This window comes from Hydra vulgaris, chromosome 12 (assembly GCF_038396675.1).
Source record: "Hydra vulgaris chromosome 12, alternate assembly HydraT2T_AEP".
Taxonomy (NCBI): Eukaryota; Metazoa; Cnidaria; class Hydrozoa; order Anthoathecata; family Hydridae; genus Hydra; species Hydra vulgaris.
Window position 1 is genome coordinate 23,138,720 of NC_088931.1, and position 21,281 is coordinate 23,160,000.

Here is a 21,281-nt window from a genome sequence, read left to right on the forward strand (position 1 = left end):
GTTGATTTGTACATTGTATTTGTATATATGTACTATTTTAACTTTAGTATATTAACTATCTTAACAAACTATTATGATAACAAGTAATTTTCCAATCAGTGGCATTTTTATTAGGTTAATTAGTGTTTCTTTTATATTTTTATTACAATTGGTTTTTCCTTACAGATTAACGAACTGCAGAGAGAATTAAAAGATTGATGCTGAATTGGCAAAATAACCGACCTTTGATAACTGCGGTAGTGGTCTAGAGGTAGAGCACTTAGGCCATAAGTGAGAAGTTCTGAGTTCGATTTCTATCAAGTCCCTGGTAGTACCACGCTTAATTTATTTCTCTATGTAGCAGCCCTGTTTGTCAAGGTTTGTGTTTCACAGTGTTACATAGAGTGATGCATAAATTTCACATTGTTATATTTAAATGGGTCCATTAAAAAAAAAAAAAAAAAAACCTCTTTCGCAGTCACTTTTGCTCTTGAGATGGAGTCATCTAAACTTTGTTGAAAATCTGTTTCTAAAACCTGTGTATTAAAAGGTGATTTGTAATAATGTATAATTCTTTAGCTCATAAAAACACATCAAATATTTGAAACCTAAACTTGTACATATATAAAAATTGTTTCAAAACCTTAGTTCCTGAGCTATCATTAGAAAACCTTCTTCTTAATGTAGTTTCAGTATTAAAGGTTTCATGACCGAGAAAAAGATCATATTCTTCAGGTATATTCCAAGAATCATTTGAATTTTGAAACTCAGGTTCTGAACCAACAGTAGTAATTCTTGATTGGTCAATTATTGGACCATCCTGAGTTTCAACTGTAGGTGGATTATAACTTTGCCAAACTGGAGGCTTTGCTCGAACTCCATAACTAATAAAAAAAAATCATTATTAAAATACTTATAAGATTTCTAAAAAGAGAAAGCTTTAAAGTAGTTGTATGTATCAGCACCTTGTGCAGTACGTATAACTTTGTGCTTTTTGCAAACATCTTTTGTGACAAACCATAGCACAAACTCGACATTGAAATGCTACTTTACGCCACACCTAAAAATAATCTTTTCTTCTTTTAACTATATTTAGTGGGCAAGCAATGAATATTTATTCCAAAACCTAACCTTTCTTTGGCAATATTCACAGCGAGTAGGAAAATAGAACTCAGTTCCAATAAAATTGTGCTCTTTATGTCTGCAATTAAAAAAATATTTTAAACAAAAAACATTAATATATATATATATTTTTTCAACCATATCAATAAAAATTTACAAATGCTCATCATAAATTAATAGAATTTGGTTAGGTGTCACTCATATAGTTACAAACTAGTCATTGAAGTGACACCTAAAAAATATAAAAAATATGAATAAGAGAGAAATAAATGAAAAGATTGTTAAACAAATAATAATGATATATGTAAAAATTATAGTAATAATACAAAATAATAACAACAACAATAAAGTATCAATAATATTAGGAATAATTATAAATTGTATAATAATTTTAAGAATAATTATAAATTGTATAAAAAGAATAAGTATAAATTGTATGTACATATCATAGATAATGATTAAATGTAATAATAACAAAATGTAGCAATAATAACACAATAATAAGTAAATATAATAGATAAATAATAAATAAAGCAAAAATCAAACCACTTTTTTGATAAAGAAATTATATATCAAAGACAACTTCAGTACAGAGAGAAATTATAAAGAAATACACTCAAACAATACATTTTAAAATTGAATTATGTTGAGCAGTAAATAATCCATAACAAGGCGATATTTTTTTTTTAAACTTTTTTATGAATGCAGGAATACACTGGTTCCATTGGGAAATACATTGTTGTTTAATGGAAAACTTACCATATTTAATTGTGTTGAAAAAAGAAGAGTATAGCTTACTATTTTCTGTATCCCTGGTGTGATGATTGTGAATTTCATTTCTTTAAACTAAATTCTGTAAACTAGCAATTCTATTAAGTAAAAAGTTACTTTTTTGACCCCAAACAATACAACAATAGCAAAGGTGAGAAGAGAATAAAGAAGAAGAAATCATTCGTATAGCTCGTATAAGTTTTTTTAAAGATGATTCAGTTGATTATACTAAGGTTTTCAAGATATACTCCAAGATATTTTATATATTTTGATGGAAAAAGTTTTTTTCCGTTAATTTTAATTTTAATATTACCAATAGTTTTGAGGGGAATGAAAAATAATGTATTCAGTTTTATTGACATTCAATGAAATACGATTACTATTTAACCAGTTACATAAGCAATGAAGATCTTGATTAACTTTTTTCCAAAGAGTCGTAAGTGATTTGTTGATATATAAAAGAACAAGATGAATCATTTATATATAACAAAACCAATAACGGTCCAAGAACGGAACCTTGTGGAACACCATTTTAATAACTTTATGTGTGGATTCAAATCCATTAATTGAAACAATGCGCTGCAAAACTAAAAAATCCTTTTCAAAATAAAAAACCCGAAACTATTTGAAACTAATATAATATTTATTATGCTTATTTTAACTTATGTTGACAATAATTTATATTATGCAGACTTTATATATATAAATTTTTTTGATATTTCAACGAGAAAAGGGGTATTGTTTCACTGCAAAAAGAACCACGTCTTGCAAAAACAATCCTTTTGTTAAACAAACAATGTTTCTTGTAAAAAATTATAAAAGAATTTCAAACTGGCATAATATTATATATTATAATATATTACAATATATATACATACATATATATATATATATATATATATATATATATATATATATATATATATATATATATATATATATATTATAATATATATAGAGATGTGTGTGTGTGTATATATATGTGTGTGTGCGTGTGTGTGTATATATATATATATATATATATATATATATATATATATATGTGCATATATATGTGCATATATATATGTGCATATATATGTGTATATATATGTGTGTATATGTATATATATATATATATATATATATATATATATATATATATATATATATATATATATATATATATATATATATATATATATATATATATATAAACAACCCTTGGAATTAGAAAAAAATGAGGTCAAATAAATTGCTGACCTCAAACTGTTAGAGGTCGGCATCAGGTCAGCAAAATAAATTTGAGACAAAGGAGTCACCATAAAGCATAGATATGAGGATGGCAATTTTTTGCCAACCTCAAATAATTTACGGTCGGCATTGCCGAATACTGACTCTAATTGTGAGGGTTGTATACATACATACATATATATATATATATATATATATATATATATATATATATATATATATATATATATATATATATATATATATACATATATATATATATATATATATATATATATATATATATATACAGTGGTGTGAAAAATATTAAGACCACTGAGAAAAAAAGCTTTTTTATTAGTTGATACCACTTTTTAGATTTAAAAATGTGGCAGCATTGCTTTATTTTATCATCAACATCCTGTGGGTGTGGCTGAGTATTGAAATTATTGATTTGAATTTGAATCTGTTAACTTTTATTAAAGAATTATGTGTTTTAGTGAACATTTGGTATATTTTGCCTTGTGAAACATAAGTTGTGGAAAAGTGAATATCTATGGTTCCAACGACCTTTAAGTGAATATTAGTTAGATTATTGCTGGTGATAGTGATGCAGTTTAATATTTTTCTGATTTTAAATGTGTGATTTTGATTATTTAAGAATTTTTTGTTGTCAGATTATATTATATTTTCAAAATATGGGTAAAGTTGCTGATCCTAGTCCCAGAAAGCGAGGCAAAGTTGAAGCAATATTAAAGTTGGAAATATTTTCACAACTGGAAATTGCCAAGAAATGTGGACTAAGTAAAACAGCAGTTTTTACCATTAAGAAACAAGGTTTTACATCCTTTCCAAGACATTCCACTTCAGGCCGAAAATCATTACGCCATGTGCAAAATGGGTTCTACTTGCAAACTGTCGAAAAAACAGAAGAATAACCAGCAAGCTGCTCAATTGTGTACTGCAGGAGCACCAGATCAATGTCTCAGCAAGTTGTGTTTGGAGATGTCTAATACAAGATGGATTTGTAGCACGTTGACCATGCAAAAAACTGCTCTTGACCAATGCTCAACAAACGCAACGGTTGCAGTGGGCCATGGATCACAAAGATTGAACCACAGAACAATGGAGAAAGGTATCATTTTTTATATAAGAATTTACAATCATGTATTCTAAGTTGAAGCAAAATCTAGCATATTTTTTCATGTAATAATGATGTTTAATATCATACATTATATGCTAGTCTAATTGTTTTATATCCATATCGAATATTGTAGCAATGGTTATGTATCATGCAAAATGAAGTAAACATATAACCAGTGATTACAGGATGTTAATCTAATGTATGCTCAAGAATTTTACAGTGTGTTTGTATTTTTAGATTTGTGTCAGTGATGAGTCTATATTCGAGATACTCGACAATAAATGTCAGTACGTGCGTTGTTGTTCTGGGGAAGAATTTCAACCGCAATGTCTGGTGAAGATCGTCAAGCATCCTACCTCAGTAATGGTATGGTCGATGATAAGTTCTCATGGTGTCGAACCCCTTAGAATTGTTGAAGGCAGAATGGATCAACATCAATACACCAACATATTGGAGGAAAAACTTCTAACTCAATTTCCAATTCATTTTCCTGATGGTGGTTTCATCTTCCAACAAGACAGCGCACCGTGTCATATGGCATGCTTTGTTACAAACTTTCTGAACCATAATAATGTTCCTATCCTACCATGGACTGGTAATTCACCTGACATGAACCCAATTGAAAACTTATGGATGATAGTCAAAAAGAGAATTGCCGACAGAAACCCAACAACAACAGTCGCATTGATTGAGGCGCTCATAGAGGTTTGGACACATGATCCAAAAATACAAGACATGTGTCCAAGACTGATTGATGGGATGCCTAAGAGGGTTAAAAAACTTGTTGCAGCTAGAGGAGCATCCACAAAATACTGAACTAGGCTCATTTTATGACATTGTGTGTGTGTGTTTCTTTTTAAGAAATATTTAAAAAATTCACTTTTTCGACAATGGTCTTAATATTTTTCACACCACTGTATATATATATATACATATATATATATATATATATATATATATATATATATATATATATATATATATATATATATATATATATATATATATATATATATATACATATATACTTATATATACATAGAAAATAAAAAAAATAATAAAGGATTTAAACCCCTTCATCATACTCAAACCCTGATCAAATATTCAAAAACTTTATCAAAAACATAAAATAATAAATTGACTAAAAAATTTCTTTACTTTAAAATTAACTGCTCTCTCCACTACCGAATATTGACCAAAGCCTCAATACCTAATACATGGCCACAATACCCACACTTAATTTTTTCACAAACATGTCATAAATGAAAATAAAAATATATTCAGAGAATTTAAAAATAAAAGAGTATAACAATAAAAAAAGTGTTTATAATAATAAAAATAGCTTATAATTAAAAAAGAAATTAAATTCAATATTGAATTGAAATTTGACATTTTAACATATTCAAAAAATTGATTAGATATCTCGCAATAGAAATTCAATTATCTTGTTTTTCTTTTCCCTTTTTTTCCCCCTCAAAAATTGCAACCAAAATAAATCTTCAAATGTTTATGACAAAAACAAGTTGAAATTTTTCAACATTGTAAGGTTCATGTAAATAATAAAGCATACAATAAAATGTCTTCAACCTAATAGAAAAATAATAACTTTTTTTGTTAATTTGTAGCTTTTGATAAACTTTAAATATCAGAACCATTGTCGTCAATTTGCCTATGAGCTCAGAACAAAATTGCATGAACACTTTGATCATTTTAAAAAAGCAACCTGTTATTATGTTTTTAATTTTTTGTTAAATATTGTTTTACATCTTATGTTTTTTGACATTTTAACATTTGTCTGATTGATTTTTTTACTTTGTGCAGTTTAGTGATCTTTTTTTTTTTTTTTTACAACACACTGGTTTAAGAATATACTGCTTATAAAACATCCTTAAAATTTAAGAATGTTAATAAATGTTACAAAATTTTGGAAGAAAGCTTTTTGTTGTTGCTTCAACTTTTTTTATTTTAGAAACTTGTAATCTTTTTTTGTGTTGTTTATGGAAGTCTACATTCAAAAATTTATTGAGTAAAATAAAGAAGGCTGTTATTTTTTATATTCAACTTTTTCTTCTTATAATGTTTTATTAAGTAAATTTTATTATGTTCTAGGTCATCTATGACTATCAAAGCTGCGTTATTAACACATTGTTTTAAGTATTTTTTGACATTTCTTCCAATGTAATTAACTTGCTGGCTAAGATTTTTTTGTAACTGCTTAGTTTTTATAAGTGTATATTTGTCTGTGATGTGAAAATGTATATTTGTCTGTGATGTGAAAGTGTATATTTGTCTCTGAAATGAAAGTCTATACTTTGCTTAAAAGAAGCTTATTTATATGTGTGTCATAATTGCTTTAAAATTGAAATCATATAATGCAGTATAGAGATGAAACTAAATCAATGCTATTTTTATATTTATATTATTATGCTATTATATTTTTTAAGCTCTAAGAATGCAGAAAAGACCATAAAAATTATTAAGCGTCTTTCTCCCCCTCCCCCTCTGTTTATGATAAGAAGTTTTAAACTATTGAAAAGTTAACTGTTAACCCAAACCAAAAAATTTTTAAATTATTTTTCTAGTGTTTACAAAAATTCATTGAAGTAATGAGACATAAAGAACAGGTATAGAAATGGTTGGTGTGGAACACTAACTGTTGGTTACCCGGACCTAACTGTTGGAGTTATACAGGTCTGGATAACCAATATTTATTATTATTATAAGCATAAAACTTAACAACAAATAAAAAATTTAAATCTTACATAATGCCATTAGAATCTTTATCATCAACCTTTGTGAATCCCATCTAAAAATGTAATCAATAAATATCTTCTTTGTGATTAAATTGAATGATAAGTTTTATTTACAATATAAATAATTTTTATTTACTCAAAATATAATTTATTACATATCAAAAATACCTTCTTGTTGTCCTCTTCAACCTGGTTGGCTTCAAGATTTTTCAAGTCATTTTCTGGAACCAATGAAACATACTTATATGCTAAAGTTATATCTCCATTGCACTGATTATGATTTAAACCAGGCATCATAACACGAAGATATGAACGACTGTAAATATATTTAAAAAATCTTGATTGTTGTATTATTAGTTTAATTGCATTCAATTATTAAATTTTTAGTATTAAATCTTTTTTGAATTCATTCAAAAATTTCCAAATAGTATGTCATTGTAATTATATCACAACTTTATTTTTTAATATAAAAAACAAAAGACCTGATTGCTGAACGACTTTCAGTGACTGCAAGAAGAAATGTCTGGATACTTTTTCTAGATTTAGTTGATAAGCATTCTAATGACAAATCCATTAGTGGAATTGAAACCTAAACCACAAAAAACAAAAAAAATCCTTTTAAAACACAAAAAATTTTATTGAGAACCAGTGATCATTCAGGTAATATTCTGAAAATCCTGAAAAGATTTTGCATTAAAAAATCTGAAAAATATCCAGAATTTATTTTCCTTATATTTGTCCTAATTTAGCTAAATTAGGACAAATATAATGAACATAAATTTCAGCTGTTTTTCAGATTTATTCTTTCATTTTTATTGCAAAATGTTTTACTGATTTTCATTAGATTAAAGCTAATTAGCTTAAATCTAATAATTTTCTCAATTTTTTAGAAAACCATCAGATAAAAGAAAATTCCTTTTTCTTTGGGTAATGACAGAAAAAATATAAAAATAAATTGAAAAAATAAATATTTAAATTTATATTTACACAAAACCTTTTGGAAATCTGGAAAAAATAAAAGTTAAAAAAATATCTGGAATTCTGACAATATCCTGAAAAAGATAATCCCTGAAGAACAAAAAAGGTTTTTACAAAACACAAGTCTTTTTAAAACACATTAATAAAAGATTTTTTTTATTGTACAATGTAAATTTTAAAGATAAAAATTTTAAAATCTACTTTCAAAACATAACAAAAATATTCATTCAAAGCACAGCAACAAATGGCTTTTGGATCAAAAAGTGTTTTCTTGTTTTCCAGTTACAATAACAGAATTAAAAATATATTGACTAATTAAATACTTACTTTTTGTAACACTTTTAAGAATGTTCAATTCTGTACATAATGATTCTCTTGAATAATGCAAAAGTCATGTTCATATATACTATATAATAAACTTACATATCCTAATAGCAGATCCTTATCAAAAGCATCTTCACATTTCCCCCATACACAAATGTTTAGAAACTTGTGTTCTCTCTCAACATCAAATGAAAAGATTTCATTCCAAACAGGTTCCTAAACACCAACAGTTTAAATACAATCTTCAAAAAAATTATATATATATATATATATATATATATATATATATATATATATATATATATATATATATATATATGTATACAGTATGTGCCAAAATTGTCACCATGTTTGAACAAAAAAATATTTATATCCATTTTAATAGAAAAGCTGTGAAGAAAAATGAAATTTTAGTTTTAATTATTAAATTTAAGACTTAGCTAACTAAAAATATTGCTTTGTTAAATTTAGAAGATATTGAATTTTTTTTAAATTTTTATGTGAAAAGCTAATGTTGAATGAATGATAGCAATTAACATAATTGTCCACAGTTAATTAGGCATTCATCCAATATAAACCTCATCAAAAACTGTTATGTAAAATTGAAAGCAGAAGTTTCTTAACAAAACCCAACCTCACTAGCAGATCTGAAAAAAGCCAAAATGAAAAAATAATTGTGTATGTGTGTGTGGATATATAAATGATATATATATATATTTATATATATGTTTTATAGTAAAGATATATATTTTTTTACATTATGTTTTTTATTAGATTAAAGATATATATTTTCTCAAAAATAAACCTGGTTAGCACTGGCAATTGATGTTCGTTGGCCTGTAGGTTCTTTATCGTCTTCAGTTTGAGTAAATTCATTTTCAACATTTATGTCAGCAGTTTGCTGTGAAATATTATCCCAATCTTTAGAGCACAAGTTCTTAGTTTCCAGTTTATCATCTGCTTCAGAAAACTTACTTAACTTGGTATCTGAAGATGTATAAATCTCATCCCCTTGTTCTTTATTAGAACTTCTTGAGTCAGCACTAAATGATGAATGATCTGAAGTTTCACAGCTATCTGATTCAATAACTGGTTCTAGTTTAAAAGCTTTTTTCTTGAAACTATTTTTTAAAGAAAACCGTCTCTTTTTTTTTATGGCAGATGTCTTAAATTCACTTGATATAGGATTAGAAGAGCTTTTAGAATTTTTATCAGATGTCTTTGTGACTAAATTTACTTTATCTGGCAAAATATCTACTTTGCTTTCAACATTCAAAGAATCTTTCATATCTGTTGAATTATGTCTTAAAAGTTTTACTTCATTAATAAACTTCTTAGTTGCTTCATCATGCCACAATTCCTTTTCTATTTCATGAACAACAATGTTAACAAACTCTTCAGTTTCGCTATCTTCATCATGTAAAAGTATGCTGTTAAAATCAAACCCATCCTTAGCCTTGACTTGAGTATTAATATTATCCTCTTGATCTTTAGTGTCTTTAACTTTAGGTTTTGCTGTTAATGTATCTGGATTTTTTTTTGTAGGGGGACGTTGAAGTTTTAAAGTAAACCTGAAAATACAACATGTTGCAATAAATAATCAAATTGAGAACCATATAATATTATAATCATATAATATAGAATAAATCTCTTAAGTAAAATACAGGACTAAAATTTAACTAACATAAAAAAATATAAATAGAACATTACAAAGCAAATATCCTAGGGACTGGGAACTCATCCTTACAAAATTTAGAAAAAATTCAACCCGCTTTTGCAGAAAAAACCCTTTGGAGGGATGAAAGTACACACATTCCTGATTCCAAAAATGTAAAAACTGAAATCAACAAATTACATCAGAGAAAAAAAATTGCGATTGAAATTTACTCTATTAGCACATCTTACTGAAGTGACAGTGAACAATATTTTTTCATTTTTACAGTATTATTAAAACTAAAAGATGACTTTTAAATTAATTACAGCACCTAGTTAGATTGCAAAGCATTGCATCAAATTGATTATCACAAAATATAGGCAATAATTTTACAGTATATTGGGAAAGCCATTTTGTATGTTTTTCAGTTGAAAGTTATGTAAAAGAATTCACTTATTATATCTATCTAAAACCATAAGCATATTCGACTCAAATACAAACAGTACAACCCTACAATGTACTCAAATTAAAATTCTGGGAAAGTGCTACTTCAAATTAAAGTGCTCAAAAATTTAGTTTGGTGAATTTTAAAAAGACTTGCATTTTTAAAAATGCTAAATTCTGCAAGATCACATGAAGACAACAGGAAGGTTGTCTGTTTCTTGTGCTTTCAAAAGTGTGATAGACAAGTGACAACATTCATCATTGAAAAACTTCATTCTCTACTTGTTAAACCAATTGATTTCTCTGATACTTGAGTCCCAAAGGGAACATGTGAGAATTGCAGAGTGAAACTGAGGAAAAAGGATTCTGGCCAGCCTGTCCTCTTGCCACCTATCTTCAACTACAAGAACATTCAAGTCAGACCAGAGACACGAGAACAAAACTGTGACTGTTTTATTTGCAAAGTTGGAAGGCTTAAATTAAATGAAAAGCATCCACTCAGTACTGATCCAATGCCATCATCAGCAGCAAAAAACTCACAGAAGATCCTCAGAGTGTCTTGCACTTGTAGGCAGAGGCCTTCCCAATGAGTGCAATCAGGCAGCATTTAGAAAAAATCTGCAAACTCTTGTGACAAAAGACCAAACATTGGCAAAACAAATTACATCCTCAGTGATTTCTTCAAAAGATGCATCTCCACATGGAACAATCAGAGTTACACAACATAGTGGAAGACCTCTCCCCATCACAAAAGGTAAATTGTTAATATCATTTTAATTTTATAAGATATAAAATTTACTATAAAAATAATAGAACCCCACATCATTTAAAATTTATTGCCAAATTGGTTTAGTGAAATTTAGATCTTATTAAGCTTTGTTACACTATTCAACTAATTGTTCTGTATTTTAGGATCTTCCAGTGCCAAAAAACTTTTTGACAATGCTCCAATCATGATAGTGAAAGACCTTGTTACTGTTCAGGTGAATACTAATTTGTCAAACTCTGGTTTTAAAAACTTGCATCAACAATCAATCAAGTCAGCAGAACAAAAGTTATTGAAAGCAATTTTCATACAAAATATGATGCCTTTGGAAGACATTTATTAGATCATTTCACATAAACTGACATTGATGTGTAAACTGAAAATGCTTTAACACCAAAAAGTCAAAAACTGTTGTTCATTGCAATGACCTGAAAAAGCTTTTGAATGAAGTTCAACAGTCTCGACAATCATTCTCTGACAACATTGTCAAGCTTGGAATAGTTGGTGGAGGTGGATTCCTGAAAGTCAGTCTGGGAATAATTGACACAAGTGGTATCAGTCACTCTCCCCCAAGCAAGCGATTGCTCACTGCACCACATGCTAAAGATAGTGGAGTTAAACGACAGCTTTTGGTTGCAGTTGCAGAAGACATGTCAGAAACATATGAAAACATCAGACAATTGCTTTCATTGATTCAAGCCAACTCTACAAACTTCTTAACTTCTTGTGACTTAAAAGTTGCAAACATTGTCTGTGGTTTACAAGCATACTCCAGCACTCACCCCTGGACATGGTGTACTGCTGATTGTCAACATCATTCATTTCCTGGGCAGCTTAGGACTTTTGGCTCTATCAGAAAGAGCTTTAGAGACTTTGAATCTGCAGGATTGGACTTGAAAAAGGCAAATTTTTGCAAAAATGTCATTCGTATGCCTTTGACTGATCTTCCTGACCAAAAGCTTGTTTTTGATCTCATACCTCCAAAGGAGCTACACTTGATGCTTGGGGTTATCAATCACTTGTTTATGGCCTTGAGAAACATTTGGCCCAAAGCTAATGATTGGCCAAGACTCCTAAATATTCAACCACAACTCAATCATGGATGTCAATTTGCTGGCAATGAATGCCACAAGCTTTTGAAGAATGTTGATATCCTTCAAAAACTAGCAAAAACTGACTGTGCATTCCAAGCTATTTGTATCATTGATGCCCTTCGAAAATTTAGAGCAGTTGTGACTGTCTGCTTTGGACAAGAGCTTGATCCACACTATGCAGTAAAAATTGATGCATTTCGAACCTCATATCTGGTTTTGTCAAATGTTTCAGTGACACCCAATGTACATGCAGTCTTCTTTCACATCATACAGTGAGCAGTCAACAGAAGCTCTTTACCACTCATTTGCTGAACACTGGAAAATATATAAAAGAGACGCAAGTAATCCTAGCTATGGTAGCAAATTGAAGACGTGCATTGTAAACTACAACAGCAAAAACATGTAAAACCAACGAAGACCAGAATTCATTTACTTCAATATGTTTTCAGAATAAGTTATTAGTCAAATCAGAAGATTTAGCATTACTTCTTTATTTTTATAGAGTTTTTCAAATTAAATGTGCTGTAAAAATGCAAAAAAAATGTGTGCTACCATTTCTGTGTCATGTGCTTATAGAATAAAATTTCAATCGCAATTTTTTTTCTTGGACATAATATGTTGATTTCAGTTTTTACATTTTTGGAATCAGGAATGTGTGTACTTCCATCCCTCTAAGGGTTTTTTCGGGAAAAGCAGGTTGAATTTTTTTCTAAATTTTGTAACAGTGAACTATCTTAGGAAACAAAGGTGAAAAAGAAATAAATAAAAAAAAGAAGCTACTTTCACAATTTTCACCGAATTCTGTGAACTCTTTAATTTAAGTTTCTATTTCCACCAATTATAAATAATAAGCACCTGAAACTTTTTTTATTAAACAATTTTTTTATAATAATTTGTCTTTTTAAGTTGAAACTCTTTGAATCTTTTTATTTGAATAACAATCTTCTAAAATAAAACTATGTTAAGCATGTTGTTGCAATATGAAGGTTAATAAAACAGCATTATTAAGAAATATTTTTTCTAAAGTTCTGAACCCTTCAATGTATAAAACTGTAAAAAAAATTAGAAACTAACAAAAAGTTAGCTAACAAAAGTTATTTTTAGGGATAGCTCAAGACCTTTGCTGAATACCCTTGTTTTAAAGTGTTTTAAATTGTACATACACCTAAAGCAATTTCGGTTAAGCTTTGTATCATTTTTTAATATTTAAATTAGATTAAAGTATCTTTTAAGCAATAAAATAAGTAATCAATGATATAAAAACCTTTTAAACATTTGAATGACAATGTATGTAAAAAAATTAAAAAAAAAGTTTAAATGAGAATTTCATTTAACATAAGTCCTATTTACATATAATACAAATAAATTCAGATAAAAATAAAAAGAAAATTTTACTTCTATTTCAATTTTAATTTAACATATTACCAACTGTTGTTCAATAATTAAATTTTTTTATTTCTTAAAAAAAATAAGCTTATTTTTTATTTCAATTTTTATTGGTTTTCCTTCCTCCTTTTTGTTTTTTTTTACTAAAAATTAAATTCCATGTAAACATGTTCCAAGGATGCACCCAAAAATTTGCACAAAACATAAGTTAAACTTTTTTATCAAAAGACAAGTGAAAGTGTAATGATATATATTTTAATAAACGGTACTTAGAAATTTTAAATAATCTTTGCTTTCACAACAAAATTGCTGGTATAGTAATTAACTTTTTTTTTTTAAATATTATTTTTGCAATAAATTATACTTTTTATTTGTTACTCAATAACTTTTTAAATAAATCATTACTAGTTGCGAAGCCATAATGAAAATTTTAAGAAATGATAAAAAAAAGAAAGAAACATATTTTATTTAATTTATACAAATGTCAAGAAAATTTATACCTATGTCAAGAATATATACGAATATAATCAAATGTTGAGAAAAGAAAGAAATTATTTAATATTAAATATTTTTAAAAATGTAATATTGAATTTAGTTATTTAACATTAAAAAAAAAAACATTTCATAATATATATATACATAACATTACTAAACTGTTTTAGTTAATAGAGTTAATTTGTCAATTGAACTCATTTTACAGTAATTTATTTTATTGTAGTAGTTTAAAAAAGTTAAAAATTTTTTTTTATAAAAAAGTAAGGAAAGATTTATGACATCAAACTGCATTAGGCATTTTTTATTTAAAGTAAGACATGGAATATATTTTTTAAATGTCTAATGCATATAACGGGTGATGCGGAAGTTATCGGACAAATCCTAATATCATTATTTGAGCATAATAATTAGTTTTTGTGGTTTTATGCGTAGGCATAAACATTCTATAAAATATAAACTTTATTATTTGAAACACAATTATTTAAAATGAGGTTAAATGCAGCTGAACAAGAATCTTTTCGAAAGCAACTAAAAATGTTTTTTGTAAATAAACCTAATATAAAAAAAAAAATCGTAAATCATTTTGAAAAGGAAGGATTTGCTCAAAGTACAATATATGATAACCTAAAAAGACTTGAAACTGTTCAATCGTTTTCTGATAGAAAGCACCCTGGTCGTCCGACATCCTGGACTAGAGAAAAGAAAGCCGAATTAATGAACTTGTCAACAATCGAAAAGGGGTCAGTCAGAGAAAAATAGGTATTAAATTCGGTGTAAATCAATCGACAATTGGTCGTCAGTTAAAAAAAATGAATATTAAATATAGAAAACTTGAAAAGACTCCAAAATACACTATAGAACAACAAATAAAGGCAAAGAAAAGAAGCAGAAAACTAGTTAACCAACTCTATAACACAAAATCGCTTTTAGTCATCGATGACGAAAAATACTTTTGTTTTGCAGGGGACAACATGCCTGGAAATTCTGGATACTACACAAACAACAAAAAGACATGCCCAGAAAGTGTTCATTTTATAGGAAAAGAGAAATTTCCAAAAAAATTATTAATGTGGATAGCCATATCTGACCGTGGTATGTCTGAGCCATTGTTTCGCACTTCCAAGACTGTAGCGATCAATTCATCAATCTATATTAATGAATGTTTAGAAAAACAACTTCTTCCATTTATTCACAAGTATCATGGAGACTTTAACTATTTATTTTGGCCAGATTTAGCAAGTTCTCATTATTCTAAAGATTCTTTTAATTGGATGGACCAATATGTCTATTACGTTGATAACGAATCCAATCCCCCAAATGTGCCTCAAGCACGACCAATTGAAAATTTTTGGGGACATTTGGCACAGAAGGTTTACGAGGGAGATTGGCAAGCTTCAACAGAGCAAGTTTTGATTAATCGCATTAGACTAAAACTACAAGAAATTGATTTAAACTTTTTACAGTCGCATATGAAAGGCGTCAGAGCAAAATTGAGATCAATTGCAGATGGTGGTGTTTTTTCATATAAAAAATAATATATTTTTATTAAAAGATAAATGCTTTAATCAAAAAAAATATAATAGTAGTTTGTTTTTTTATTTATAAATAAGTTATTGACGTTTTTATTTTGTCCGATAACTTTCGCATCACCCGTTAGTTCCACAGAAATGTAGTTGTCACCAAAGAGCGATCACATTAATGATCAACTGCCTGTTCTAAATAATCAAAGTGATAAATTTTCTAAACATAGACTTATTTCCCACATGGAAAAACTGAAGCATATAGTTGTGTCATCAGCAAATACTTTAGATGTATGATTATCAGAAAGAACCTTAATATAGATGAGGAGCAGCACTGAACCAATCCTAGATCTTTGTGAAAAAAACCCCAGAAATAAATGGAAATTTAAAAAAAGTGTTGTCTGTTAGAAAAGGTTAGTGGTTTAGCTGAGGGGTTAGTGGTTAGCAGAATATATTGAGTGGTTAGCATAATACACTGAGTGGTTAGTGGTTAGGATACACTGAGTAATTGAAAAATAATTTTATAACTTAATTTAATATCATCACAATAACTCTCAAAAAAAAAAATTAAACAATTTGTAATGAGGATAACTTTTTCAATGTAAAAATTCATTAAAAATTTTAATTAAATCTTAGAAATCATCTTCATTGTACTTTCAGATAAATGATCTTCATATGTGAGATAAAATAAACATTTGGACTTCATAAAACGGTTTTATTCCTGTAGTTTAAAACAAGAGTTTAGGATTAAAGCAATTGCTTACAACCACAAGAATTCAGGATTAAAGCAATTGTTTACAACCCAAAGAATTTGGGATTAAAGTAATTGTTTAGAACCACAAACCATCAATAAACTTATATTAAGTCACACAGTTTGCTATAACACTTTTCAATTGTGACTTGCAAAAAATCTTAAAAGATAGGTGGGTAATTTATTGCATATTCTTCTGTATGATCTTTTGCTATCGTCAATTGACTTTTAAAGTTTTTTAAATGAATGTTGTTAACATGTTTGTTTGAAATCTTTGAAAAACTTTCTCATCATTGGGATTCATTTTCAGATAGGAGATTTTAATTTTGATTATATATTGTTTTAAATAAATTGAAAATTTAAAAAAAAAATGTTTTTTTTTGTTTCACTTATTTTTTGTTTTAAAAATAAATGGTTATGAACTTGATAATAAAAAGTTAGTTTTGAACTTGATAATAAAAAGTTAGGAAAGTACATTGAAAATGTACTTTCATTGTTTTTGTAGAAATTTTATTCAAAAGAAAAATTGTCTTTAAAAAGTTTGGTGTGGACATTCTTTGATATAACTCCTCTGACTAAGCTATCCTTATAAGTGCAAGTGTAATAGTCACTAGAGGTTTTGCACTCAGGCATACAGAACAGTATGAACTAGAGAGAAAAAAAAGTTTGATCGCTGCTGTCTTGCACTGCCTTGGAAGCTTTTGTTGCTTTTACCAGCAATAATGCAATAAGATAACAATGACCACAGATCTTTTCAAGTTCATAAAATAATAGGAAAACTGATCATACTAGATATTTAGTCGTTTCTATTGCTAAAGATATGGGATTCAACGAAAAGAAGCTTACTCTATTAATGAATCTATATTTCAGCCAAAATGTATGCACGATGTTAAGCAGTTTGAAGTTGTAAAAATGAAAATCTCTGCAGCAAACTGTCTCTGACAACAGATATTTTTATACAAAAAATTTAATTTTTAAGCATTATATGACATAAATAAACTCAATTTACCCATGAAACTTCTGTTCACTGAGTAATTGATTTTCCTGAAGTTTACATAGGTATTTTCCTGAAGTTTACATATCAGTGTATATTTACAGAAAGGTTTGGAACCTTTTAAAATCACTCAAGCAAAATTCATCTTATTATTATCAACACAACAAATAATATAAAAGCTGGGATAAAAAACAGTGGAACATCATCAACTCCATACTTTATCCATACTTTGCAACTTTGTATTCATGATTTTATATTGACCCAAAACTCCATCAAGGAAATTTAAACATGCAGAGGAGCAACAGCACATTTTAATCATTCAGTAGCATTTGCAAAATCAAATCAAATCAATTTAGCAGCAATTAAGTCAAAAAATGATGTTCAAACTAATTAGAACTATTTATTTGAAATGCGTTTATTTATTTATTTTATTTATTTGAAAGAGCGTTTGAGTAAAATGTTCCTTTGGCCACTTATGCAGCAGATTTCAATGACATTAAACTTTCTGCTAACTACAAATTGGGGAGCTTTCGAAAAACTTGCTGACATTTTCTTGTTACATTTGAAAACTCAACAAAAAATTGTGTCAGGTGGGAAGAAACTTGTGTACAAATTATAACACTTGTTCTTGCATTAAGCATTTTAATAAAAACATCTTCCTCAAGTGACATTTTTGAAAAGATTCTGACAATGATTGATGAACTAAAAAAATCTGTTAGCAAAAGACTTAATAGTATTTGACTTTACAAAATATTATGTATATCAAAATTTTTGAACCCAATATATAAATTACACTATCAACATGTTATAAAGGCAGGGGTTGAAGAAGTGTGAAAAGAAATGCAAAGAACACTAGATAAGAACAGACTCTAAAAAGAACGCTGACACTAGAAAGGAACATTGACTGAGACAATGTTTCCACAGAGAAAGTTTTGGTCTCTACAAAATTGATGCTTGTTTCAAGTATTATTAAGTAAAATTTTAAATTTAGTCTAATAAAATAGTATAAAAATAAATCATAACAAAAAAAGAAATGCAGGAAAATAATTATTTTGAAAATTCTAATTTTCTGGCAATGTTGCAAACTTCAACTGTAAATCTGCAAATAAAAAAATTGCTAGAAAATATTGTTGCCATTATTGCGCCTGCATGATGAACACATTATGCAACTAAGTAATTTTTTTAAATTATCAACAATAACTCTGCACAGACTTTGATAAACAAAGCTACAAGCATATGCAAAGCCAAGTATGCAGAGATGGATAGACAGCCAAAATACCATTTACATCCATTACAATTATAGTTTCTTTTTTAAACTAAAATTTTTTTATCTATTATTCTAATATATACAACCCTTGATAAGAAACATTACTCCATTTAAATTATACATACAAAATGATTTAAACTACGCGTTTAGCCATTTATGTTATGCCAAAACTTATTTCAATTAGATTATTTAAATTCTTTTAAAATGATTTATGTGGAAAACATTAAGCAGTTATTAATTGTTGTTAAAAACAATTTCACCACAATTGCAAAACAATTTTTTCCAGATAAAAAAACAGATAGCTAAATAAATTTTTTCTACTTTTCTGTTTTTAATTTTCTACTTTTAGTTTTTAAAAAAAAATTTAAAGTACAATTTTACAATTTATTTTTTATTGCTAAAATTTCCTAACTATGTTAAAGAAAGTTCTTTTTAATAAATTTAATTAAAGTTTCTTTAAAATGTTCGTTTTACATTCAACTATTTTTGTAAATCAATGTTTCAAATCAACAATCTTCATCCTGTTATGAAAGTGCTAATATACCAAAGTGCTTAAAACTTCAATATATATAATAATTATATATATATAAACAATAATTGGTTTAACGGCATCGCAGATAAAAATAGTTGTTTCTTTATCCAATTCAACATAAATGAACTTTATCCATCTATCCAAAATATCCTTTGCAAAACAACACACCACAATAACAGACGACCAACTTAAAATTATAAAACACAGCCACAAATCCCTCCTATACTACAACAACAACACGTGGATAAAAAAACTGAATCACAAAAGTTTTGATGTAACAATAGACAGCTATGATGATGTTGAAATTTGTGAGCTCGTAGGGATCTATATACTCAATGAACTATCCAATATAATATAAAAATCAACATAGGGCTTTACCGTGATGATGGCTTGTTGATAATATGTAATTCCAGCAGCCAAGAAATGGAGCAAATGCGAAGCAACATAACTTAAAACTTCAAAGATATAGGATTTCAAATAGATATAAAAACAAATCTTAAATTAGTTAACTTCCTTGATGTCAGCTTTATTTTAGCCCAAAACACCCATAAGCCTTTTAAGAAGCCCAACGATAATCTTCAATACATTTACACATCTTCTAATCACCCACCATTAATTATCAAACACTTACCTACTTCAATAAGCAACAGACTTTTGCAAAATTTCTCAAACAAAGTTATATTTAATCAATCTAAAAACGAATATGAACAAGCACTAATAAATAGCAGATACAAAAACTATATTAACATGGTCTATTCTGAAGTCTGTACCCCCCTACTCAAATATTTCCAAAAGGTGCCCACTATGTTTATATGAGAAATTTGCTATAATATTGTATCCAAAACCCGAGGAACTGCTAAATAAAAGAACCGAAATTATATCAAAGTGCTACCACGAAAATAAATTCTTATTAAAAAATTACAGAGCTCGCTACAAACCTTACTAACAACTAACAATAACTATATTACTCTACTTTATATATATCTAGACTAACTAATAAATTACTCACATAGACAACTGTAATATATTTCAGAGTATTATTTATACTTTTAAATCAATTTTTTATTTCATATTTTTAAATATATAAATAATGAACATTATCATGTAAACGAATACTTAAACAAACATTAAAACATAAAACAATTTACAACTATTAACTAACTAAAAACAAATAATAATAACATTAACCTAACTACTAAAAAATTTCTGTCCTGTAATGATCTAAAATACAAATATAAACCGTAACATCTACTAAACAAATAGTAGCAAAACTAAATTTTTACTCTTGTCCGAAGATTGTGGTAACACATGAAACTCAGAGTTGCAATATTATATTATATTTAAAACATGTTAATTCACCTCCCCAAGGCCTAGAAGGTCACTACAGACAAGGAGGCTACTTAATTGTGGTTATAACCCTCTCTCAACTTTATAACTCCAAAACATGACCCTTGACAAATAAAACATCTGCACGGAGAAAAGAGTTGAGCGCAGTACTACAAGGGACGTGGTGGGGATCGAGTTTTAGCATTATCAGGAATTAGCATTTAGCTAATTTCTGGTACTGCAGGTGACTGTAACATATATACTATATATATATATATACATATATATATACATATATATATATATATATATATATATATATATATATATATATATATATATATATATATATATATATATATATATATATATATATATATATATATATATATATATATATATATATATATATATATATATCAGTCTTTCACAGGAAGATATAAAAACATGCTGAATGAAAAATATTCCTAATTATACTTAAAGTGAATTAAATTACATCAAAACTTTTAACAAATGTTTTAATATTAGGGAAACACTTTTAAATATGGTAGTACCGCGCTCAACTTGTTTCTCCGCGCAGCGGCCTTGTCGTCAAGTTTCGTGTTTCGGAGTTATAGAGTTGAGAGAGGGTTATAACCACAATTAAGTAGCCTCCTCCTCGGAGTGGCCTTCTGGGTTTTGGGGAGGTGAATTAACAAAAAAAATAAAAAAATAAAAAAAAATAAAGTAACAATTTACTGATAATGTTTTTTTTTTTAAATACAATTGA

The 21,281-nt window shown here is 27.5% G+C and overlaps 1 protein-coding gene across 2 annotated transcripts in view; it reads right to left on the reverse strand.

The window, feature by feature from the left end:
- The window catches only part of LOC100214660 (PDZ domain-containing protein 8), a 45,513-nt gene that overhangs the window by 6,842 nt on the left and 17,390 nt on the right, over nucleotides 1-21,281 (reverse strand). For both annotated transcript variants that reach the window (XM_065812586.1, XM_065812585.1), the window contains exons 7-15: nucleotides 9,089-9,854; nucleotides 8,383-8,499; nucleotides 7,464-7,570; nucleotides 7,150-7,297; nucleotides 6,991-7,034; nucleotides 1,111-1,180; nucleotides 945-1,039; nucleotides 623-863; nucleotides 447-515 (exon numbers count right to left, since the gene is read on the reverse strand). In XM_065812586.1, coding sequence (XP_065668658.1) covers nucleotides 447-515; nucleotides 623-863; nucleotides 945-1,039; nucleotides 1,111-1,180; nucleotides 6,991-7,034; nucleotides 7,150-7,297; nucleotides 7,464-7,570; nucleotides 8,383-8,499; nucleotides 9,089-9,854 — 1,657 coding nt within the window. The remainder of the gene's footprint in view (nucleotides 1-446; nucleotides 516-622; nucleotides 864-944; nucleotides 1,040-1,110; nucleotides 1,181-6,990; nucleotides 7,035-7,149; nucleotides 7,298-7,463; nucleotides 7,571-8,382; nucleotides 8,500-9,088; nucleotides 9,855-21,281) is intronic.